The sequence below is a fragment of the Nymphaea colorata genome, chromosome 13 (assembly GCF_008831285.2).
Source record: "Nymphaea colorata isolate Beijing-Zhang1983 chromosome 13, ASM883128v2, whole genome shotgun sequence".
Lineage (NCBI taxonomy): Eukaryota > Viridiplantae > Streptophyta > Magnoliopsida > Nymphaeales > Nymphaeaceae > Nymphaea > Nymphaea colorata.
Window position 1 is genome coordinate 1,018,698 of NC_045150.1, and position 25,705 is coordinate 1,044,402.

General features: G+C 41.0%; 2 protein-coding genes across 2 annotated transcripts in view; one reads left to right on the forward strand and one right to left on the reverse strand.

Annotated features, from left to right (window-relative positions):
• The window catches only part of LOC116267223 (magnesium transporter MRS2-F-like), a 51,047-nt gene extending 42,939 nt beyond the window's left edge, over window positions 1-8,108 (forward strand). Inside the window, exon 7 of the mRNA XM_031648836.2 lies at window positions 7,646-8,108. Coding sequence (XP_031504696.1) covers window positions 7,646-7,924 — 279 coding nt within the window. The 3' untranslated portion in view covers window positions 7,925-8,108. The remainder of the gene's footprint in view (window positions 1-7,645) is intronic.
• Window positions 8,109-9,308: 1,200 nt separating this feature from the next.
• On the reverse strand, window positions 9,309-22,938 carry LOC116267218 (zinc finger CCCH domain-containing protein 40-like). Its single transcript, XM_031648830.2, has 4 exons — window positions 22,704-22,938; window positions 20,513-20,782; window positions 10,618-10,841; window positions 9,309-10,392 (listed from the first exon to the last, which is right to left on the reverse strand). The coding sequence occupies exons 1-4, from the start codon at window positions 22,806-22,808 to the stop codon at window positions 9,579-9,581; spliced, it is 1,413 nt and encodes a 470-aa protein (XP_031504690.1). The 5' UTR covers window positions 22,809-22,938; the 3' UTR covers window positions 9,309-9,578.
• Between the last annotated feature and the right edge of the window lie 2,767 nt (window positions 22,939-25,705).

Here is a 25,705-nt window from a genome sequence, read left to right on the forward strand (position 1 = left end):
TTGGTTGTCTTTTGCCCGTGTTAGAGGAGAATCGCCCGACACTGTTCATCGTCTCGCCCGTGCCCGACGCTCGTGCCCGAGCGTCGTCTGTCACCCCGCCGCCGTCTCCGCCCAGCGCCGCCCTGATCAACGCCGATCAGGATTCCGCCGTCTCCGCCTAGCGACAACCGGCCCAGCGACGCCCTGGTTAGCGCAGCCGCTTCCGCCCAGCGTCGGCCTGCCCAGCGGCGTTCCCGTTCTGCTGCTTCCGCCCAGCGTCGGCCTGCCCAAACGACGACCTGTCCAGTGGCGGTCTTTTTCCGCCCAACGCCGTGTCCTTTTCCGGCGCCGTGCCGCTCTGCCTGGTCTGTTTCCGCCCAGCGCCGCGCCGACTGCCTGGTCTGTTCCCGCCCAGCGCCGCGCCGCTTTGCCTGGTTCTGTTTCCTGCTCTCTGTCCGTTTTTTGGTGTTGTATCGTGTGATTGCTTCTTGCTGCCCTTGCTGCCTACTGGTCTGTGATTATGGCAGCCTCTTCCTCGTCAACCGTCAACACCAATCCCACTGAAATAGGGGCTTTTAGAACGGAGAATGTTCCCATGCAGGTCATCACTCTTCGCCTCACCAAGGATAATTATTTCTCGTGGTCGCCTGCTATGACCATGGGGATTGCTGGCCGTGGTCGCATGGCCTATATTGATGGGAGCAACCCCGAACCAGCAAGAACAAGTGATGTGTGGCATACTTGGTTTCTTGAGGATAATCAAGTGAAAACTTGGATTGTCAATTCCGTTTCCGCCGATATTCAGCCCCTTATCCTTCGGAAGAAGACTGCTAGAGACATGTGGGTGGTCCTCGAGCAAATGTATGGCCAAAAGAAGACCGCAATTCGTACTTACCAAGTAATGAAGACAGTCTATGGCATTCGACAAGGGACCTCGTCTGTTGCAGAGTACTATGGGGCTTTGAAAGCCAAGTGGGAAGAGCTTGACTATCATTCTGATATTCCTTGGCATTGTCCCCATGATCAGGCGCTCTATGTTGCTCATGAATGGGAAAACAGGGTGTTCCTATTTTTAGCAGGTTTAAATGATGAGTTTGAAGGTGTTCGAAGTCAGATTTTGAATTCAGGGGAGGTGTCCAGTATTGAAGATGTGTACTCCTGTGTTGAAGCGGAAGAACAGCGAAGGCTTGTTACAAAAGAAGGGAAGAGGGAACTTGTGCCCTATAACGAGAGATCTGCTCTCGTGAGTCGTGGTCCTGGCGGCCCATCTAGGTCTCTTCGCCGGTGCACTCACTGCAAGAAGACAGGTCACACTGTGGATTATTGCTGGGATCTTCATCCAGAAAAGAAGGGGAACAGAGGGAGATCTTTGACTGGGAGAACGCCCGTGTCTGAGGTGCAAGCCTCTAGTGGAGAAAAAGTCTCCATTTCTGCTGACCAGCTTCGTGAACTAAGGGCTTATTTGGGCAGGCTCGATGTCAACAAGACTGAGACCTCAGAGGGAACTACAGCTAATCATGCTCTTGCAGCTATTGGCAATCAAGGTAACTCTTCTGTGGGGGAATGGATTGTCGATAGTGGTGCTACTCATCACATGACAGGTAACCCAAAATTGTTTCATGAGTATAAGTTGTCCTCGGGAAGGGAACGTGTTTCTCTTGCAGATGGTTCCTCTACCTGTGTGGCAGGCGAAGGCACTCTGTCCTTGTTGGACAAATTTCATGTGCAGGGCGCTTTACATGTTCCTCAGTTTCCTTTAAATCTCTTATCAGTCAGTAGACTTACTAAAGAATTGAATTGTGAACTTATATTCTCTGCCGATCGTTGTGTTTTGCAGGACTTGGTGACAGGGAAGAGGATTGGGATTGGTTTAGCTTCTGATGGATTATATCGTCTTCCCATACGTGTGGCTACTGCTCTGTTGACAGCGATCCGCAAGACAGATAAGAGAAGAGAAGATTGTCTTCAGTCTTTTATGTACTGGCATGAACGTTTTGGGCATTTACCTTTTGGGATTTTGAAACATTTGTTTCCAGACTTGTGTTCCTCCTTTGATGTGTCTTCCATTTCTTGTGATGTTTGTCAGTTTGCCAAACATGTGAGGGCTTCGTACCCTCTTTCTTCTAGTTGTGCTAATGAAGCTTTTTCTCTGATTCACTCTGATGTATGGGGACCTTCGGGCATTCATACCCGTCAAGGTTTCCAGTATTTTATCACTTTCATTGATGATTTCTCTCGTGCTACATTTATATACTTGTTAAAAGACCGCAGCGAGGTTCCTCGAATCATCGAGACATTTATTCTTCTTGTGCATACCCAGTATGGTGCGAATGTTAAAACTTTCAGGTCCGATAATGCCCGTGAGTACATGTGTCGGCCTGTTGAGGAGTTTCTTAGACAACGGGGGATTGTTCACGAGACATCCTGTAGTTACACCCCCCCTCAAAATGGGGTAGCTGAAAGGAAAAATCGTCAACTTCTTAATGTCACCAGGGCTCTTTTGTTTCAGAGAAATCTTCCTAAACACTATTGGGGTGATGCAGTTCTTACTAGTGCCTATCTTATTAACCGCATGCCCAGTCGTGTTTTGAATGGTAGGACTCCCCACTCGTTGCTTCCTGGCAGTCGTCCACCATTTCCTCTTCCTCCTCGTGTTTTTGGTTGTGTATGTTTTATCCATGATCACAGTCCAAATGTCAAGAAACTTGATCCTAGGTCTATCAAAGGTGTCTTTGTTGGATACTCCCCTACGCAAAAAGGATACAAATGTATTGATCCTATTACTGGTCGAGCTTATGTTACGAGGGATGTTACCTTCTTGGAACATGCCTCTTACTTTGGTGTGAATCCTCTTCAGGGGGAGCAGTCTGTGGGCAGGGAAGAGTATTCTCAGAGACAGGAACTTCAGTTTATAGATTTTTTGGACTACAAGAAAACAGAATCACTTAATACTGTTGATGTGCCTGAGAATGAGGAAAGGGGTGACAATAGCATTGAGAAGGAAGGCCCTCAGTTGTTTGGACAGTTCTACTCTAGACGAGGTACTCGGACAGAGGTGATGACTTGTGATGCTAGATCTACTTCCAATCCCAATGCCACTCCTTCCCTGGATGAACCAAGTCCTACCGAGGAGACCGTGGAGACCCATGATGAGGTTGAAAAGAAGAATGACGATCTTCCCATTGCCCTGAGAAAGGGTGTCAGGTCATGTACTCAACACCCTATTGGTAATTTTGTTTCTTATTCCAGACTTGGGAAAGATTACAAGTGTTTTGTTTCTACTCTTTCTTTGGCTGTGATTCCCAGGACTGTCGCTGAAGCTCAAAGTGACTCCAAGTGGGCCGATGCAATGAAAGAAGAAATAGATGCCCTAAGAAGAAACTTGACATGGGAAGTGGTGAAGATTCCTGAAGCCGCTCACCTAGTTGGATCCAAATGGGTGTATACCATCAAGTACAAACCAGATGGGAGTGTTGAAAGATATAAAGCTCGACTTGTGGCCAAGGGATTTAGCCAGAAATATGGAATTGATTACTTGGAAACCTTTGCTCCTGTTGCGAAAATGAAGACTGTGAGGGTGGTTATATCCCTAGCTGTGATGAAGGAGTGGAAGATGTATCAACTGGATGTTAAGAATGCATTCCTCAATGGTGACCTCGAAGAAGAAGTATATATGCATATGCCTCCAGGATATGAAGAACCAGAAATGTGTTGTAAGCTGAAAAAGGCATTGTATGGCCTTAAGCAATCGCCCAGAGCGTGGTTTGAACGACTGAGAAGAGTGATGATACGTCATGGATACAAACAAGGAAATGGAGATCACACTCTGTTTGTGAAGAAGAAGGAGAGCAAGGTTACTCTCCTGCTCGTCTACGTAGATGACATGATTGTTACTGGAGATGATGAGGAAGAGATTATCAAGCTAAAAGGGTTACTGGCTACAGAATTCGACCTCAAAGATCTTGGAAAACTAAGGTATTTTCTTGGTATGGAGGTTGCTAGGTCTAGTACTGGTCTTGTACTAAACCAAAGGAAATATACATTAGACCTGCTGGAAGAAACTGGTAAATTGGGATGTAGACCTACTCCTACCCCTTTTGACACTGGGCACAAGTTGAGTCTCAGAGATGGAGAGCCTCTCTGTGAAGAAGACAAGGGAAGATATCAACGTTTGGTTGGGAAGCTAATTTATCTTACCCTCACGAGACCTGATATCACCTTTGTGGTGAATGTTTTGAGCCAATTCATGCATGCGCCAACCGATGCACATCTGAAGGCTGTGGACAGAGTGCTATGCTACCTGAAGAAAAATCCTGGTAAGGGACTCCTGTATGTGAAACAAGAGACTGTGGAAATCGAGGGCTATTCTGATGCGGATTGGGCAGGTTGTGGTGATACCAGACGATCCACTACAGGGTACTGTGTCTACTTGGGAGGAAACCTTGTTGTATGGAGGAGCAAGAGACAGGATGTTTGCTCTAGATCCAGTGCAGAGGCAGAATATAGGGCAGTTGCTATGGGAGTGTCAGAGTTATTATGGTTGAAGATATTGTTGACTGACATTGGAATAGAGATTGAAGGACCTATGAAGATGTATTGTGATAACAAGTCTGCAATCAACTTAGCCAACAATCCTGTACTTCACGACAGAACAAAACATGTTGAAATTGATCGTCACTTCATTCGGGAAAGGATTGATGCGAAAGAGTTGATCTTACCTTACATGAAGTCTGAAGACCAAACTGCTGATGTTCTGACGAAAGCTCTTCCTTCAGCTTCATTTGAGAGGAATGTATCCAAGTTGGGCATGTTTGATATGTACGCCCAACTTGAGGGGGAGTGTTGATAGATTGTGGGTTTCGGGTCCGGATCCATACCCGACCCGCCTTGTAGCCCGTTTTGGGCTCTACTTAAGTCATGTAACCCTAATCCTTATGAGTTAATGATAATCTTTAGAGAGAGAGAGTCTGGCTGCTAGTGGGCACCAACTCCTCCTCATTCGTGGTTTTTTCTCCCTCGTGTTGAGGGTTTTCCACGTTACATCGTGATCATTGTTTCTCTTCTTCTTCGTCTTGTTCGTATTTCTACAGTATACAATTGCAATGACAAAAGAAAGACCTTAAAGAAGGCTGACTTCGTCTTTGAATGAACCTTCCAGCCCCTTTTTTGTCTCCCGCACAACTCAAGTTCCGCATCGGTCAACCCAAAGAGAAAGAGGTAGGAATGGTGGGGACCCTACTTTCTTGTGGATCATCCTGTGGTTACCGGATGATGGGAATAACAAGGCAGAGGGACACGAAATGTCAATAAATGAATTGTCTCATTATTCGTTATTTTCGACCCAATTAAGAAGAACCGAACCTGACAGACACATCTTTTTGGGGGTGGGAGAGTACTAATGACATTTTGTTGTACAGGGAGTACTAATGGCATACAATTGCAATTAGTCCTCACTTTTTTTGGTATGGTGAACACTAAGAGCATTGAATTGCAATTAGTCTTCACCTTTCAATCAAAGTACAAGTAGAGGAGTCTTTAGGAACCCGATGGATTTCCGAGCTTGGTTGGTTAGCTTCGTTCGTACTTGTATTGTACTTGATTTTTGTTGACTAAACCGCTGACTTTGCTGTCAGAGAAGGATAAAGGTCTAAAGGTGACCGGTCAGTAGGAACTCTTTTTTTCAGAGAGAGCTAGGGCATTCGATCCCCACCAGCGAGTTGCTTGGCGTCGAATTCTTGCAGCTTCTCGTCGATTCTTTGGGGTGTCGGTAGTTTCGACGAGATCTTTCTACCATTGAGCACATTATTTGAGGCCCTGGTCCATGCACATCTCTCTTTCCAGGAGGTTGGCCACATATCCTAGATCTTCCTATTTCCAATCAGATCCCGAGCTCGATCCGGTTTAGTATCAAAGTTTCCATCGATAATTGAATGGGGTTTTCCCGTATTTCGACCGGAGAAGATAACAGAGACATTACTGTCCTGACCTTTCAATAATGAGTCCTGGCCTTTCTATAAGGTCAAGTGAGTAGTCACTGATTCAGGTCAGACAAATCGTGAGCAAGTTAGGAGGGAAGGCTGTCAAGGAGAGATGGAAGCTAGGAAAGCAAGTTCCTTATGTGACCGAACACTTGGCAAAGCTGTTCGAGAAGAAGCCCTCGGCGTGTTACAAATGTTCTTGAACAACAACGCAATGGCATAGCGCTTCGCTTTCAGTTCTTCAGAAGAATCAACTGACTTCTCCCTTCTTTATTGATCCGGGGGCCTTTTTTTGCCTACCCCATGCTTATGCAACGGAGAAGAGAACAACAACTATTGTGTTGTGCCCTACCTGAGAGATATCAAATTGAAAGCCATTTCCGTCAGAGCTTTGCTTTGCGAGTTCTCATAATCGAAGGTTTGTGTAGGCTGACTGTTGATGCTTGCTAACCATGGACTCCATTGTCTTCTATTGGTAAGGAAGGAACAACAAAATGTCATTAACCATACCAAACCAACCCCGCCGTTCTTCTTTTTTATTCTTAGCAGGTTCATCCTGACTTTTCCATAATGAGTCTTGACCTTTCAAAAAAAGTCCTGACATCGGTAGCGACCCAGAGAGCTGCCTTCGCTCATGCATCTAGTTGCTTGCCTTTCCAGAAAAAATGGAAGATGGCAATTGCATAAATAAGTCTCGTGCAGAATTGTGGATATGTGGACACGTTAGGTATCAATAACATCCAAATAATTCCAGGCTAGGCAGCCTAAGGTTTGGCAGACCTATAACAGTTTGTGCTGAGAGACATACCCCTCTCCTTTAACTTGTGCAAATACTCATCCAGAAACTGAAGAAGTACGAGTGGATGCCATAGCACAGTTTGGCTCAGCTGCTAAAATGGCCAGGACACAAGGTAATAATTGGAGCGATGTATATACACTATTATCTATATATTTCTTCTACACATGATCGTTCTCAAGCAATTCCTACAGAATCCTCGACTTTAATTTAAAGGTACCATGTCCAACCCCGAGAAAACGAACATTAGGGTCTTCAAAGAAGCAAACCCTTATTGCACCCAAATTCAACTAAGGAAATAGTTTGTACTAAAATTGTTTAATAAAAACATGGCTTATGCTAAAATTATTTATGCACTTTGATCTACCTAAAATGCACAATTGGACAAGATTTACCAAGTAAAATGTAGTGCATATTTTCTTGTGGGGAGATGTAAACGTGAAAAGTCTACACAGAGACAAACAGATGATATTTAAGACGCCGTTGTTCACAAGCAGTGGTGAACACATTTGTGAAACATGCGTGCGTAATCATTGAATCTGCTCATTTAGTTTACTAACTATCATTTAATAGTAATATCTTTGAATGCTTCTTTTGTGAAGTAGATTGGGAAAGGTAAACCACCCATCTTGAATCATTTTATTTCCATCACGATGCATAGAATACAATTCCTAAATGAACAGAGTAGGAAGGGGTCTTACGCCTGATGTGATTATCAAATGGAAAAATAGCTTGCTTGTTTTCTTAATGTCATTGAGCTGTTTTGAATTTTTTGATATTTGTAACCTTTGCTGCTGTGTGGAGTACCATTAGATCATTCTCTTATGCTATTTCATGGAAATACTGCATATATTATATCAAGTTCTACAGCACTTTTTTTTTTTTGCCACAGTTAAGAGAATATGTTGACGACACTGAGGACTACATCAACATTATGTTGGATGACAAACAGAACCAGCTACTGCACATGGGCGTCCTGATCAATATAGCAACTCTGTTAATAACTATGGCTGTAGTTGTTACAGGCATATTTGGCATGAATATTAAAATCAGTCTTTTTAAAACTGGCACAAAGGAGTTCTTACAAACCACTGTTGGGACCCTAGGTGGTACTCTAGTTCTCTATTTCATAGCCATGGGCTGGGGTAGAAAAAAGCTATTGCTAGGATAGGTCTGCTAGGTGATTCTGGACAGTCAATTGCTATCCTATATGCATTACATACACGCACACACCGCGCATTTACACATCTGTATGAATGAAAATTATTTCACTGTTTTCTGTTGTCTATTAATTTTTACCATCTTACTGTATTATATTGTCAAAAATGATACTTCTGCATCCTGGCAGCAGAAATTTCGAAAGCATTATTCTTCTTCCAATTATTTGTATGCTGATTTTTTGCTTTCAGTGTCATGTTCTTATCAAACCTTTAATGTTTTAGTTTCATGTGGGCTGTTCCATGATATCGCAAACTAAATAATCTGTCTTTCCTTCAGATGACTATATATCCTTTTTGTCTCAAGGCTCTAGGATAACTTTAAAACAGTCAAAGAAATTATGTTTTCTCCGAAATATTTTGGCCTACGAAGTCAGTCCTATATATAAGCAGGAAAAGTTGTCAAAGAAGCCAACATTTAGTTGCCGATTAAAAATAGAAGTTCTTTACCTTGAATTCCTACAGTCGCCTCGACTTGAACGACCAGCATTTTGTTGGTTTAAGCCGGAGCTTAAAAATCATGTGTAGATGCCGAAATTTTCGGCTGTTAGATGAAAGGAAACTTGTTTTTCAGACTTACTTCGGGTCCCATCTGTTCTAAGCAATTATTTTGTGGGGACGAACTACCACTGCTCATCAAACAAAAAGAAATGACCGGACTTCTGACCGGGTTTGCTGCATCCTGCTTTTCTCCGTCTGAATTTGGATTGTGGTAAGCCTTTAAACGATTATGAAACTTGCTGAAAATGAGGAAGAATGAAAAATGTGGCAAATGCAGGTTCTCGATTGAAAGAATAACTGTTAATTGATAAGTTAAGCAGGCAAGTTCTATGCTGCTTTGCCATTATGATTATTGGTCTTTAGAGATGTTACCACAGTGATTGTTACCAACTTTTGGCCCTGTAAACGTTTGAGAAGTTCTAGTGTATAGATTTCAATGGATGCCAAATGCCTTCTACTCCACATAAAACCCTGCTTTAGATCGCAGCACCCCTTCGGTAACATCAAAATCAGATAACATGTGAAGCGAGTTGAGTTGAGTTGTGAATCGACCTTTCTTTTTTTTTTTCAAAAAAAAAAGCAAATACTTTAACAGCAGTTAAAAGTTGACGCCTGCATGCCTTCTAGAATTGGCTAAGCAACGAATCATCGATTCGAATAGACCAATTGAGGCCATTCCGATAACGCCTACACTGAACCACAACCGTAATACCGTATTCGACGCTTGGACCTATTGGTGTTTCTCCAATTGGGAGCTGCATCACGAATTGTGCCCCAGGTTATGGGTTATGTGAGGCACAACATCAACATTAAACCGCTGACACACACAGGCTCACATAAAAACAAACACAGAATTTTACAATCAATTACTCTCGAGTGTCCGCCTGAATAATGGCCTTCGCACAAGGAAAGCTTCCACTCGTAAAGTAGTGCAAAGAACATGCAAAAAATTCTCAGTAACACAATGACGATCGAGATAATTACGTCCAATTAAGATATCCATTCGGCAACTAGATACTCGGCCAGGACTTGGTATACCATGTCGGGTAAAAAGCATTTAAAGATCAACAATACAAGCAAGGACACGTGCGTGAAGATTTAGAATTGCTAGGCCTGATATTGCTGGGGAGGAGGAGGAGGTGGTGGTGGTTGGGGAGGCAGCGTAGATTGGTATGGAGGGTATTGTGGATAGGGTGGCGGCATAAAGCCATAAGGTGGATAGAATGGCGGGTACGGGCCATGTTGAGGCGGTGGCGCTTGATATGGATAATGAGAACCATCTGGGGGCCTGAAAGATCCTTGTGGTGGTGCATGCTGCTGTTTCTGTTTGTCCTGTCCTTCTGCCGATCCACTTGATGTGCTGCTGCTTGCTTCTTGAGAAGTAACAAGGGCCCCCATCCTCTGAGGATCCATCGATGGGTAAAATGTCCTTTCTGGGGGGAGTGGAGCTGGTATGTTGAAATATGGCAAGGGAACGTGATCCTGAGTACCTGGAGGCTGAAGCTGTTGATTTTGCTGTTGAGATACCACTGATCTTGGAAGCATACCACCATGGGCCACCACTCCTTGTTTTGCAGCATCATCATCTTGGGATTCTGATTCCGGCTTTGGTGCCTGAGGCTTTCCCCACATCAGCTTCAGCCTTACCCCTTTTATGACAAGCTTGTTTGATAGTTCTTCTGCTGCTTTTTCGGCACCTTCCCTGGTTGTGTATGTAACAAAAGCACATGCCCTTTGAAGAACCAACCTTATCGATTCAATCTCACCAAATGCGTAGAAATTGTCTTTCAAGTCTTGTTCTGAAATACGAGGATCCAGCCCACCAACATATAGTGTCCTTATACTCTCATCTTCAGGAGGAACAAGAGATGGCATTTCTCCTGCCTTGTTCAAAAGCTTGAGTGCAACTGGATCGTTCACTCTGTCAACATTAAGCAACACAGAAAAAAAGTTGAAGGAAAAGCCCAATCTTGTGCAACTAATAGAAAACAAAAGAAACAGCCAAGTCAATATCTCTTTTCAAGGTTATCCATGTATACTGAAAGCACAACTGCACAAATATGGTAGAAATTAGATAGAGGCCTGATTTGGATTAATAAGGAAAACCAACTAGCAATGAAATGTCAACAAGTGCAGGCATACACACCCATAGTAACGGTCTTTAATGTTCTGCTGTGACAATTCTCCAGTTATCGGCATCTCATGGCGATAAGGACATTCAGCACCTCTTGTGCATTCACCTCTTACATAGAAACTACAAACATGTGCTCTATTCCTTTTATAATATGGTGTCGTCCTCTGAAGTTTCAATATAGTGTCATTTGGACGTGCTTTGCCATAGGAGGATTCATAATCAATACCAGCTCTAGCCTGAAAAAATGAATCGGTCGATTTAAGGCAAACACTGTTGAACGAGGAAAAATTATACAACAAACATGTAATGTAACCTTATGTGCATGGCAAGTACAAGCAACTATGCAAGGAAAGATGACCTGTCTATAAAGATGAAGGCAGTATCTTAGTTGTCAAGGTGCTCAGGCCTGGGCACCAGGCAGCATCTAGCGCCTAGCCAAAAAAGGTGACCTTTTTTTGGCTTTTTAATTATGTCAACCATTACATAATAAAATTACGTAGTGACTGACTGAACTGTAAGCTTCCATTCCAAGTAAAACTTGAAAAACTGTTCTGTTATGTTTTGACTAAATGGTTATACTTTGTAAGTAGAGAAAAAAAGTAGACATGAAAAACTATTCTGTTCTTGTTTACATGACAGATTAACAGTACGTTTCCTGCTTGTTTACATCTTGGAAAACTCTGCTGTTCTGTTCTAGCTGATGCCTTAGTTTGATACACAAAAGAAAACATGTCATTCTTGTTTACATACTGGACAATGCCTGCATTTCTTATAGACTGCTTCAGTTATAGATCTCAGACTATTTCATCTGAATCATTTCAAACAAAAATCATATCAAATCAGTACATATAATAGACATTACAAGTTTACGACAAATTGTACATATAACACACAAAACACCCTCACAAATGAAAAAATAAATATGTATTCAGGTTGCAAAAGTGAGGTCCGCACATATTTGCCTGATTACTAGATATGCACTAAACAAGAGAAACTAGTGGACTTTTTACCATAAACCTAGGTTTTAAGTTTTTAACATGGGTAAGAAGGCTGGAATAGGTTCCACAAAATATGTTTTAGAGCACATAAGATATATACAGAAATTCATTGGTTTTATAGAATATGTACTTAACATATCGCTGGAACTTCCACTTGATGAGTTGGTATAGAATATGTAATTAACGTACAACAAACTGTACTTAAAGAACAAAAATTATACAATATAACTGCATATAAAATAAGAATATCCGGTATAACAGTGTACAATAAAATTACAAGATTTAATTTGAAGCAAAGACGTGTGGACTCACACCTAGGCGTGGAGCCGTGGACTAGTCCAAGCCTTAACAACTAAGGGCAGTATACAGTTTAATTAAATGCAAACACCTAAAAATATGTATTGAGACATGTTAAAATAGATGTAATGGGGAACCGGGTCCATTTCTGGACCCGGTCCCATGGGGCACGGGTACCGAGGCCGGCTCGGTACCCTAGGCGGCATTCTTCTCTCCCTCCTATATAATCTTCACTTAAGTGTAATTGAGTGATTAAGTGAAAGTATTTTCTCTCTCCTAGGGTTGCGGTGTGCACCTAGGTCAGAGCTTCCCGTGGTTTTTTCCTCTTTCTGAGGTTTTTCCACGTATATCGTGTGTTCCTCTCTTCTTCTTTCGTGTGTTGCATGTTTCTACATGGTATCAGAGCCGTGAGATCGTTCGGCTTCGTCTCGTCTTTTCGTAGTCGCCCTTGCACCGCAGCCGCCTGCGCCGTTAGGGTTTCCCGTGCCGCCGCCATTGGGATCTTCTGCGCCGCCGCCGTCAGACGATCCAGCGCCGCCGCCTGTTGCCGCTTGTGACTTCCGCTGCCGTGGGTGTCTCCTTTTCCGCCGTCGGTCGATCCAGCGCCATCCCATCTTTCCGCTGCCGTGGGTGTCCAGCGCCGTCACGTCTCTGCGTCGCCGCCGTCGGGCAATCCAGCGCCGTCGCCGACACCTAAGGTTCCGGGTGGTGCTGGTGTTTCAGCCGCCGCCGTGCTGTCTTGTTGCTGCCTGGGGTTGTGTCTGACTTGACTGCTTGTGATGGCGGAAGAGCTTGCACCTAAAAGTGATATGGCCTTTGACGCGGGCAGCGCTCCCAAGAGCGAGATCTTGCCGGTTCAGGTCACGCCCATTCGTCTGACTAAAGACAATTATCTCTCTTGGTCTGCTGCTCTCGAGATTGGGATAACGAGCCGTGGTCGTCTTTCCTATATCACAGGCGACAAACCGGCACCCAGCAAAACTGATCCTCAATGGGCGACGTGGGTGTTGGAAGACAGTCAGGTTAAGGTATGGATCATCAGCTCTGTGTCCGCTGATATTCAGCCTCTTATTCTGCAGAAGCCGACTTCGTTTGATATGTGGACTGTGCTTGCAAGGATGTATGGTCGCAAGAAAAGGGTTCTGCGTACGTATCAGATTAAACGCAGTATTTATTCTCTGAAACAGGGTGACCTGTCTGTTGCCTCCTTCTATGCAGCCCTGAAAACTAAGTGGGAGGAACTTGATTATCATGTGAATGATAACTGGGACTGTGGTTCTGATCATGCTCGGTACTGGGAAAAGGAATGGATGGACCGGACATTCCTCTTCCTTGGAGGCTTGCGTGATGAGTTTGAATCCATTCGGAGTCAAATTCTCAACTGTGATGATATTCCTGGAATAGAAAATCTTTATGCCAGAGTGGAATCCGAGGAACAAAGGCGTCAAGTGATGCAAATTGACCCCAGTCACGAGACTGGTCCCTCGGCCTTTGTTAGCCGTTCTTCTGTGTCTGGACCACGCCCTGTTAGGCGATGTACACATTGTCACAAATCAGGACATTCTGTTGATTTCTGTTGGGATCTTCACCCTGAGAAGAGACTTGTTCGTGGTCGCCCTCCGTCTAGTCGGCGAGGTCCTCTTGTGCAGGACTCAACTCCGAGTGGTTCTTCAAGTGGTGAAAAATCAAGGCTTTCCCCTGATCAAATCAAGGAACTACAAGCTTACATCAGTCGCCTTTCTACTACGTCAGAGGACACATCTACGTCTGACGGAGCTAAATTAGCTCAGGCCCTTGTTGCTACAAGTGATCAAGGTAATTCCTCTCCCGGTGATTGGATTGTTGACAGTGGGGCTACTCATCATATGACCGGGGACCCTAAGATGTTTCAAGAATACAAGTTGACTTCTGGGCAGCAGCGTGTTTCTATGGCTGATGGTTCTTCTATTTCTGTGGCTGGAAAAGGGAGTTTCTCATTACTGAACAAATATTGTCTTCATAATGCCCTGCATGTTCCTAATATTCCCGTGAATTTGTTATCTGTCAGCAGTATTACCAAAGAGCTAAACTGTAATCTAATATTCTCTGCTGATCGTTGTTTACTGCAGGACTTGGGGACGGGGCAGAAGATTGGGATTGGTTCGGCTATTGATGGTCTCTACAGAATGCCAGTACAGGTTGCCTCTGCTTTGATTTCAGCCACCAGTGGACATTATCTGACGTGGAGGACAGATCCGCTATTATGCGCTGGCACGAGAGACTTGGTCATCTTCCTTTTCAGCTGATTAAACAATTGTTTCCTAAGATGTTTCGGTCTGTTTCTTTGGACACCTTCGCCTGTGAAGTGTGTCAGTTGTCTAAGCATGTTAGGGCCTCGTACCCTATTTCGTTCAATAAAACCACCCGTCCTTTTGCTTTGGTTCACTCTGATGTTTGGGGTCCTTCGGGAGTGCCCACCGGTCGTGGTTTTCATTATTTCATGACTCTTATCGATGACTACTCTCGTTGTACGTTCGTGTACTTGTTGAAAGAACGTAGTGAGGTTCCCGGCATTGTCAAAAACTTCGTTGCATTTGTTGAAACTCAATTCCAAACCCCTGTTCAGACCCTTCGTACTGACAATGCTCGAGAGTATGTCTCCCTATCCTTTGATGACTTCTTGCGAAGCAAGGGTATTATACATGAAACATCCTGTAGCCATACACCTCCTCAGAATGGCGTGGCTGAAAGGAAGAACCGTCATTTGTTAAATGTCACCCGGGCCATTATGTTTCAACGTCATGTCCCTAAGCGGTACTGGGGTGATGCACTTCTCACTAGTGCTCATCTCATTAACCGTATGCCTACTCGTGTGTTGAATGGTCATTCCCCTTCTTCTGTTTTGTGGCCTAATCAGAGTCCCTGGCCTTTGACCCCTCGGGTGTTTGGGTGTGTTTGTTTTGTCCATGATCATAGTCCCACTCTCAAGAAACTTGATCCTCGGTCCATCAAAGCGGTCTTTTTGGGGTATTCCTCCACTCAGAAGGGATACAAGTGTGTTGACCCTAGCACTTCCAGAGTCTATGTCTCCAGGGATGTTACCTTTCATGAACACGAGGCATACTTTCCTGCGAATCCTCTTCAGGGGGAGTGTTTAGGTGAGAGAGTGGACGAGTATTCTTCGCATCAGTTGATTCAGTTCACAGATTTCTTGGATTACACGGCTAGTTCTCCGAGTGTGCGTGTGGTTGACACAGTCAGTGAGGACAGAGACAGTCAGATGGAAGGGGGCCCTGTGGAAGAACAGTCCCGTGATCATTTGTTTGGTCAGGTATACACCAGGAAGAAGAATGATGTGATGGAGGTTGTTGATGTTACCAATCCCGATCTTGTGAGCTCCCCGAATGATCCAAGTCCAATGAATGAAGATCTTCCCATAACCCTACGCAAAGGCACCAGGTCATGTACTTCTCACCCTATTCAGAGATTTGTCTCGTATGCTAAACTCAGTAAAGACTACAAGTGCTTTATTACCTCTTTATCTATGGCTGTTATTCCCAGGTCAGTGGAGGATGCCAGGGAGGATCCCAAATGGCTACAGGCCATGACAGAGGAGATGGACGCCCTGGCAAAGAACAATACGTGGGAGGTTGTTGATATTCCTAATGGAACTCACTTAGTTGGTTCCAAGTGGGTGTTTACTGTGAAGTACAAACCTGATGGCACTGTAGAACGCTATAAAGCTCGTCTTGTTGCAAAGGGGTTTAGCCAGAAATATGGGATTGACTATCTTGAGACGTTCGCTCCCGTTGCTAAACTGAAGACAGTAAGGGTCATCTTAGCTCTGGCAGTACAAAAGAAGTGGAGCATGGACCAACTTGATGTCAAGAACGCCTTCTTGAATGGTCACCTTGAGGAAGAAGTCTATATGAGCATGCCGCCTGGATATGCGCAGAAAGGAAAGTGTTGTTATCTCAAGAAAGCATTGTATGGCCTCAAGCAGTCCCCTAGAGCGTGGTTTGAAAGACTAAGGGTTGTGATGAAGACTAATGGATATAAACAGGGAAATGGTGATCACACCCTCTTCATCAAGCAGAGAAATGGTCTGGTGAGCCTCCTACTAGTATATGTTGATGATATGATTGTCACAGGTGATGATGAAGAAGAAAAAAGGAAGATGAAAGAAACGTTAGCTGCTGAATTTGACCTCAAAGATTTGGGTAAACTGAGGTATTTTTTGGGAATTGAGATTGCTAGATCTGAGACTGGTCTTGTTATGAGCCAACGGAAATACACTTTGGACCTTCTAAAAGAGACAGGTAAACTGGGATGCAGGCCCTTTCTTACTCCAATGGAGTCTGGCACAAGGATAAGTATCAAAACTGGGATGATCTTGGATGAGGAAGGAAAAGGGAGGTATCAGCGGCTGGTTGGTAAACTCATTTATCTCACCCTTACTCAGCCCGGATATTACGTATGCTGTGGGGGTGTTAAGTCAGTTTATGCATGCTCCTACTGATTGTCATTGGAAAAGTGCTGAAAGAGTATTGGGATACTTAAAGAATGACCCAGGGAAAGGACTGCTCTATACTCGGCAAAGTCAACTCAGTATTGAAGGATACTCTGACGCCGACTGGGCAGGTTGCACAGATACTAGAAGGTCTACCACAGGATACTGCATCTTTCTTGGAGGTAACCTGGTGGTATGGAGAAGTAAAAGACAAGAAGTTTGTTCCAGGTCCAGTGCTGAGGCTGAATACAGGGCGGTTGCCATGGGGGTTACAGAAATGCTATGGCTCAAAATTCTGTTAGCAGATATTGGGGTGAAAATGGAAGAGAAGATGAGGATGTATTGTGACAACAAGTCGGCTATTAACTTGGCAAACAATCCAGTCTTGCACGACAGAACCAAACATGTGGAGATCGATCGCCATTTCATACGGGAACGCATAGATTCTAAGGAGTTGATCCTGCCCTACATGAAGTCTGAAGATCAAGTTGCTGATGTTTTAACTAAGTCTTTATGTACATCTCAATTTGAGAAAAATGTTAGCAAGCTTGGCATGTTTGACATGTATGCCAAGCTTGAGGGGGAGTGTTAAAATAGATGTAATGGGGAACCGGGTCCATTTCTGGACCCGGTCCCATGTGGCACGGGTACCGAGGCCGGCTCGGTACCCTAGGCGGCATTCTTCTCTCCCTCCTATATAATCTTCACTTAAGTGTAATTGAGTGATTAAGTGAAAGTATTTTCTCTCTCCTAGGGTTGCGGTGTGCACCTAGGTCAGAGCTTCCCGTGGTTTTTTCCTCTTTCTGAGGTTTTTCCACGTATATCGTGTGTTCCTCTCTTCTTCTTTCGTGTGTTGCATGTTTCTACAAGACACATAAAGACAAATATGGATACTGTTGAACGTATGAAACCATGAGCAAAACAAGTTCTTTTTACCTATCATTTGATTACTCACACTAACCCTAAAGATGTCATCCATATTATTTGCTTCGTAGGAAATGAGCTTTGAACTACATGATGATGATGTAAAGAATTCAGCTGGTTGTTCAAGTGCTTTGAAAATCAAAGGCCCATTGGCAGCATAAAAATATAATGACAATTTCATATATGGTAAACAATAACACACAAAATTCATCTGCATAATCAGGATGAATCCTCAATGGTTCCATAACTTCAAAAGCACCAAATATTTTCTGGAGGTAGACAGTGTAATGTAAATTGTTTACCTGTAACTACTCAACACTAAGCAAAACAACATTTGATATTAAAACCACACAAAATGCATCCAAATAATCAGACTCAGCAGATCACCTCCACAGTTGCATATGAAAGCACTAAATACTTCCAGAATATGCACAGTTAATGTAAACCGTTTATTTAAAGATACAACATCTTGAAGGTAAGGCACGGATAGTATAAAAGCTTTATGTTGTTCCCTTGTTCTTTATGATCAATATATATAACTTCCACCTGACATGATTGTATTGGATCCAAGGGACGTAGTGACACATACAAGATGCAATCCACTTATTTCCTGGTGATCACTTATTCTCTGGTCATTGTTTGTGATTAGCCCTTATTAGGAATCTATGTCTTACAGAATAAACATATCATGGCATCAATATGTTAGAGATTGGAACTTCATAAGGCAGGGTACACCTACTTCCGCTTCTCTCTTACACATATTTATAGATCTGAAAGGGATATAGCTATTTTCGCCATATTAGAACTCAGATAAACCAACCATCTACATTGTTCAAAGGTCCCTTGCTTCTTCACCCACTTCTCCATTTGTTCTTCGTTCCTATCATTTTCTCCTTTTCTTTGTTACCTTTCTTCCTCTTTGCTAGGACCCAAGTTTTTGTAACTTCTTTCTCTTTGCTTCAATTTCCAAGGTATTACCATCTAGCTATATTTAAAATCAAAGAATGAGGATATTTCAATCTCTCTTTTTTCTCTAGTTATGTTCCATGGTATCCCATGCCATCTTTGTAGTCAAAACCCCAATTACTTCTTGTCAACCAACCTCTCTTGTCAAGCTAGTGATTAGTTGGTCACACTAGTTAACCTAATCGTTGACCAACCAAATATTTCAATCTCTCTCTTTTTATCTAGTTCTTATGTTCCACGGTATTTCATGCCATCTTTGTAGTCAAAACCCCGATGACTTGTCAACCAACCTCTATTGTCAAGCCAGTGATTAACTCCGTGAGTGTGTGTCTTTGTATGTGTATATATGTGTGTGTGATCCTATGTTACATTTTTATAATTTTGTATAATAATTTATTTATTTATTTCTGGCCAATCAACTTGGAGAAAGTCGAACCTAGTCCCAACTAGCCCCTTCTGGTGTGTGTCCATGTGTCTCTCTCTGTGTGTGTGTGTGTGTGTATGTTCGTGTGGATCCTTTGTCACATTTTTTATATCTATTTTTGTACAATAATTTATTTATTTATTTCTAGCCAATCAATTTGGAAATTCTGTGAGTGTGTAATGTGTATATGCCAGTGTTGTACGTATCGTACGAAACGGGGCCGTATCGTACGATACGTATCGTATCGTTTACAAAATACAATACATATCATATTGTATGAAACGTACGATACATGCCCCTGTATCATACGATACGGGCTGATTTCAAAAAAAAGGGCTCAAAGTCCCCTTTTTCGAGTTTTTTTTTTATAAAAACCCACCCCTTCTTCATTTTTAACCTAGAGATTGTACCGCCTTAGAGGGAAATCATCGATTTCCATCGTAAAATCATCGATTTTCATCATGAAATCATCTATTAAACCATGGATTTGTGCGTGGGTGGCTGATTCCCATTGGGAGGAAAGGGTTTTTTTTTTAAATCATGAAGATGAAGAAGAAGAAGAAGAAGAAGAAGATGGAGATGAGGATGAAAATGAATATGATGAAGATTATAAATCTATGGTTATGAAATTATTATATAAATTATGTAATTGTTGACTTGTGATTTCTAGATTGATATTGTTATGAATTTTGATGTTTACGAATGATGAACCGTAACTTTATAGCAATAATAAGTCTATTATTCTGTAAAATATGTTTTTTGTGAAGAACATATTATTCTTGATTTTTACTGATTTTTTAATAATTTTTTCGATTTTTTCCTATTTTTTCTGATTTATTTAAAAAAATGATATGGTTACAATATGTTACAATACGGCATATCTTAGAGCCAGACCGATACGGCTTACGATACGCTTTTTACAACATTGGTATATGCACTCCTTTGTTACATTTTTTGTATTCTGCATAATAATTTATTTATTTATTTCTAGCCAATCAACTTGGAGAAACTTGAACCTAGTCCCAAGACTCCCAACTAGCCCTTTACAGGAACTTATTTGACATCAACACATGTTCATAATGAGCAGCTCAGTTGTTTTCTAATTCGGTGAGTCTCATCCTCCCATCCCATGGAATATATTGTAGCAAAAATATTAGGAATATGTAACCTCGTCCATCACCTCCCCACCCCCAACAGATAAATAAAACCCCCAGAGACAGGTTTATTGGTCAAAGTTCAGAAATTTGAAGCCCAAGTTTATTGGTTAAATCTCATATATATCAATGCCAAACAAGCTTTCTATCTGCTTATTTAATAGTTTTGCAGTAACCATAAGTCCACAACCAAAAGCTTAACAATCATGAGAGTCTGAGACCTTCACCCTATTTAAACACGATACCAGAATTCACAAGAAATGCGATCAGGCCCACTTAGGCTAATTAAGATTGAAATGACCTAATCAAGCTTTAAGAGATTTTGCAAATAAAATGATATTAGAGCAATGGAAAGAAGTAAAAAATTAATAACTTTAGCAGATTCAAGCTACTATATCAAAGAGCAATAAAAAAATGTTTAGTGCAAAGTCACAATCATTAAAGGAAAAGGTTGGGGATATGGATACTTAGCCATCCTTAATCAACAGTAATCTAAACATTTCATACTAAGCTCGTACAAAAGAACAAGATCCTCAAATAAGAAGTTGAAAAGAAGATAACTGAACTAGTGAATTTGGTTAATTTTGACAGATAGCATTAGGCAATATTGCTAAGAGAAACAAAACGAAAACGTGAAAGATTTTGTAAAACAAACCTTGCGATCATGTTCCTCTGCAAAGTATTCCCTATTCACATCACTTCTTGGTATAGAATCATTTGAACCTATAGCCAAAGCTGTATCTCGAACTTGCACAGGTAGACCATACTCGAGGTCCAGCAGGCACACCTGGCACACATTTTTAAGTTTGCTGCATGTTTGACAAATTTCAGTCTTCTTATATCTTGCATCTCGGCCAGGTCTCCATCTGAAAACCGTGAAAGGCCTTGTACAGATTTTGCATTCCTTATCATAGTCTGCCTTTGTCTGCAGATACACAAGATTACAATTGAGCATCTACTTTCCAAATCCAATCGTGGTAAATGGTAATCAATGCAAATTCTTAACAATTTTATCAACCATAAGTATTTGGGAAGAAAAGGTATGATACCCACATGAATCCACTTAACTGTCAAAGCCATGAAGATAAATAGGTGGAGGACAGACACAGAAGAAGCATTAACGCAATTATGCTCCAATAGATGGAACAGAGCAACAGAGATGCAGTAATAACATTTTAAAGATGAAATCCTGACAGGTTTCCTAGAACCACTTTAAATATATACAAAAAGTCATAAACCCAAAAAATAAATCTAAATAAAACACACAGGCAAGAACATGATTTAAAAGATATATAAAATTAGAATGTGATTATTATCTAGAACAAAGACAGCAGCAGCTCAACATGAGGACATTCGTGGAGTATAATGGACCAGACCAGACAAGGTGCATCGAATTTAAAAAGCTTATTGGAAGACTACTATTCAGAATTTCACATGATTAGAATCACCAGGCTTTTGAAGGATGATAAAATCAATAATTAGTAAAAACATCCTGTTTCACTGACCCTTAGGCATTTAATAACTCAGAAAAATCTTTGATACCTTAAACTGCATTTCACCAAGTACAAGAAACATAAACTAGCAAATCCAACCAGTCAGAGAATGATTATACTTGTGGAAAACAAATGCAGAAGCATTGGCAACTTTACAAACTGTTAGCCACATTTTACAAACACTTATAACAATTAGACATTACATGCAGTTCCACCAAGGCTCAATGAAGGATATCGATTATTGGCATAGAGATTGTAGAAGTGGGATATAATTTAAAATTGTTTAAACATTCGTCAAATACCTCTTTTTCTGTCGCTTTTGAACATGATGCCATCGAATTGCGATACTAAATCTTAACAGTAACCCAAGCCATAGAAGTTCATCTAGAATGTAGTGTCTTCTTGATGTGGTCACGAACATGATTTGTGCTCTCTCTTTGATCTTAGCTGGTATTATTGTTTGAAATGAAGTTATCGCTTTTTTATCGTCCCTGCACACTTTGTTTACTGACTATCCCAGTAGTTTTCGTTATTCTTTCTAGTTGTGTACATGATTTAGATTTCACACCTCTCTCTCTCTCTCTCTCACTCTTTTACACACACACACGGATGGGAATTCTTCTAGTCTTCATAAAAGTCCAGTTGGATGAACCTGTTGCCTACACGATACTCAATGGCTGGATAACTATAAGTTGTTGTGCACAGAAAGGTTCAACCATTATTGAGAGAAAAATAACTTCAAAAAACACGCCCTGAGTGTAGAAATGAGCTCTAAGCGAGCTCTTTCAGATGGGAGCGGACGAACAAACCAGTTTTATATTCCTTAACGTTCTCCAGGGTCTCAAAATAATGCATACATGATGTGAAAAAGATAAAAGGGAACCTTTATCTTTTTCCTTCAAATATGCACCGATTTACTGAGAAATCCATCTTTTAAAGACAAGAAAAAGAATATCAAAAATCAGAATCCTGTGGATAAAGTAAGTTCATCTCAGACCCAAAGGTAAAATTAAAGACAGTAAGAATTAAAGGAAACGTCGCTTGAAAGAATCCAACTCTCATGCGTTGCCAAGGTGAACCCCCGACTGAAGGAATCAAAAAGATCAAAGCGTAGAAACATTAAGGCAAGCAAATAAACGAGGGATCAACTCCCAAGTTGAACAGGCCAAGGAAAGGCACGGAAAATACGAGACAGCCGCTTAGCTTCTGTGCAACACAAAAGCCAACGACACCAAAATTCAAAACAAAAGAAACGGTGGCCCTAATCATCTAATAAAGAACCCGTCACCCAACGAAACGCCGGCAAATTAGAGTTGATGAGGGAAGAAATGGATACCGAATCCAATTACATACCATGCGAACGTACGGGTTGTCGCCAAGGCATGACTCGCAGATGATGGGAAAGTCGGAGCGCTCCCATCCGTCAGCTTCAACGTCCCTCAGCAATCGATGCGCCATTTGCTCACCAAATCCCTCTTCTCCTCGTCCTCCTCACCTTTTTTAGGGTTTATCTCTTTCTCTCCCCTACCTCTCCTCTCTTCTCCGTAGAACTCACTTCCTTCCCCCTCTCTCCCTTCTCTTCTCGAAAACGTGGGCTTAAATACAAGGTCAAATTCGGATCGAGTCCAAATAACAGAAAACCCGAGGTGGTGCGTGCTTCGGGCGATCTTCACCCGAATCGATTAAAAGGGGAAAATGAGGCCGATTTTGGCCACAAAAGGACCAAAGGTCATTTGTTTTGTTCACCATCTAGGATATTAGTGTCCTATTCACTGCGTCAGATCTTGTTTCAAATCGCTTCTTCTCAACCGAATCAATGTGACGCGCATTTTGTTTGCATATATCAGGAGAGTCGCCAAATCTTTGCTTGCTTCGGTGGAGATTGGAGAAGGGAGTGTCATGGCGTCAGGTCCTCCCATGCAATGTAGTGAGAAATGTGGCGACTCCCAAGCGCTTCCCATCTCCCCACGTATAAAATTTTGAAGGGACAGGTGTTGGGTTGGATCTTTTTTATGTGGGATCCATATCCGACCCAAAAAAAAAAACGTACTGAAAGAAAACCTTAGAAAAACAATTTCAGGTAAGTTTATAAACTGAATTTAAAAAAATTCAAATAAGGACTTAAAGAAAAGAGAGCTTGATTTTTTTGTGTGTGACTCTGTTTAAGGCTGCTTCTCCTTTTTTGTAGATGCCTTTTGAAGAGAGAGAGGGAGAGAGAGAGGAAAAATATATAAAAATTGAGAAGAGAAAGGATTGCATTAATGTTTGGGTTGTTTTTTTACTTTTTTTTTCTTTAGTAAAGATTCGGGCAAGAGAAAGAAGGCTTTTTGTTGTGGAAATATCATCACTCTCAATTAGATAATATTTTGCCACTTTTCCTCTTCATTTATTTCATTGTTTCTTTATTTGGCGATTCTTGAGTTTTTAGATTGTATGCATTATATTTTTGGTGGTTGTGGAGTATTGAGAATGAGAAATGATGCTTTGTCACAAGTAGCTGGTATTAGTGATATAAATTTACATCCATACAATTAACCAATATTAAAGCTCAAGAATATCAAATATGTGTTATACGTTTCAATTTGATTTCAACTAGAATGCTTGACGATGATGGCTTATATAGTACCTTTAGTGATGGACAATGGAAACTCATTAGAGGCTCACTTATTATAGCTCGAGAGAAAAAATATAACTACTTGTATATTATGCATACATTAATTACAAAAGATGTAGTGGATATGACCGAGAATGAAAAACTTACTGAATTGTGGTACAAAAGGTTAGGTCATATGAGTGAGAAATGTATTAATTGTTTGATTAAAATAAATCAACTTCCTAAAGTTGAAAAGCAAAGGAGAGTTTTATTTAAAAATCATTAATCTTCATAAGAAGAAGAAATTGTTAGAACTTGTTCATTCAGACATTTGTGGTTTACTGGAAATTAGTACATATAGTGACACTTTATTTTGTTACTTTCATTGATGATCATTTAATAAAGTTGTATTTGGGTTCCTTTGATGAATACTGAAATATGCATGGCATGAGGCATCAAAAAGCTCTTTCTAAAATTCCTCAATTGAATCGTGTAGTTGAGATGAACAAAACTCTTATTGAGAGAGATAGATGTATGTTATTTGAGGTACAATTTTCTTTTTCTTTTTTTTGTGGTGAAGTTTTATATATTGTTGCACATATAGCTAATTTGTTTTCTCATGTTTCTTTGAATGACATTGTTTCAAATATAATTTGGTCCAGTAAGAATGTGTCATATGATCATTTACTTGTTTTTGGATGCAAAACATTTGTGTATGTCATAAAAAATAAAAGATTTAAGTTAGAAGCAAAAACTCATCAGTGTATATTTGTTGAATATAGTGAAAATGAGTTTAAGTACACATTGTCTGATCCTATTGAGAAGGAGTTCGTCAGAAGAATAGATGTAATTTTTGTTGAAAATTAGACTATTGAAGATATTGATAAAACATTTCAATGTAAATGGAAGATAGTTGATGTGGATCTTGTTCATTTATATTCTTTTCGAAATTCAATTGAAGATGACACACAAGAGTATATTGAATATATATAACAAAAAATGTTGATCAATCAGATGATGATGTTGATGATAGTAGATAGTTTGAAGTTGGTTCTTCTTCAAATGCAAAGTCATTTCATAGATCCATTGGAGAGAAAAGACCATCCACCAGGAATCCTATACACATGAATATGCTTTATTGATAGATGGTAGAGAACCTGCTCTATAAATAAGCTATTCTGTGTGGAAAAAAAGGTGAATTAAAGCCATGAAAGATGACTTTATATGACAACCATATCTTTGAGTTTATAAAGTTGCCTAAAAGTAAAAGAGGTCTTGAAGAGTCATTGGGTTTTTAGAGTAAAACAAATGAAAACTCTTCACACCCACAAACTATTTTCACTCGTCATTAAAATCATTTTTATTAGAGTTGTCTTAAGTTTAACAACAAATCTAAATTTAGAAGTTGAACAAATGGATGTGAAGACAACCTTTCAAGAAATGCATACAATGCAACCTTAAGGTTTTGAAAAGAAAAGAAAAGAGGACTATGTTTGTCATTGAGGAAGAACTTGCATAGTTTAAAGAATGCTTTTATATAGTTGTATAAAAAGTTTTTGCTTTTTATAGGGAAGCATGGTTACAAGAAGACTACTTCAAACCACTATGTTTTTGTTAAGAAATTTTCAAATGATAACTTTGTTATCTTGTTGCTCTATGTTGATGATATGTTCATTAGTGGTAAGAATACTTCAAGAATTATTAACTTGAAAAAAGAATTAGGCAATACATTTACCATAAAAGATTTGAGACCCACAAATCT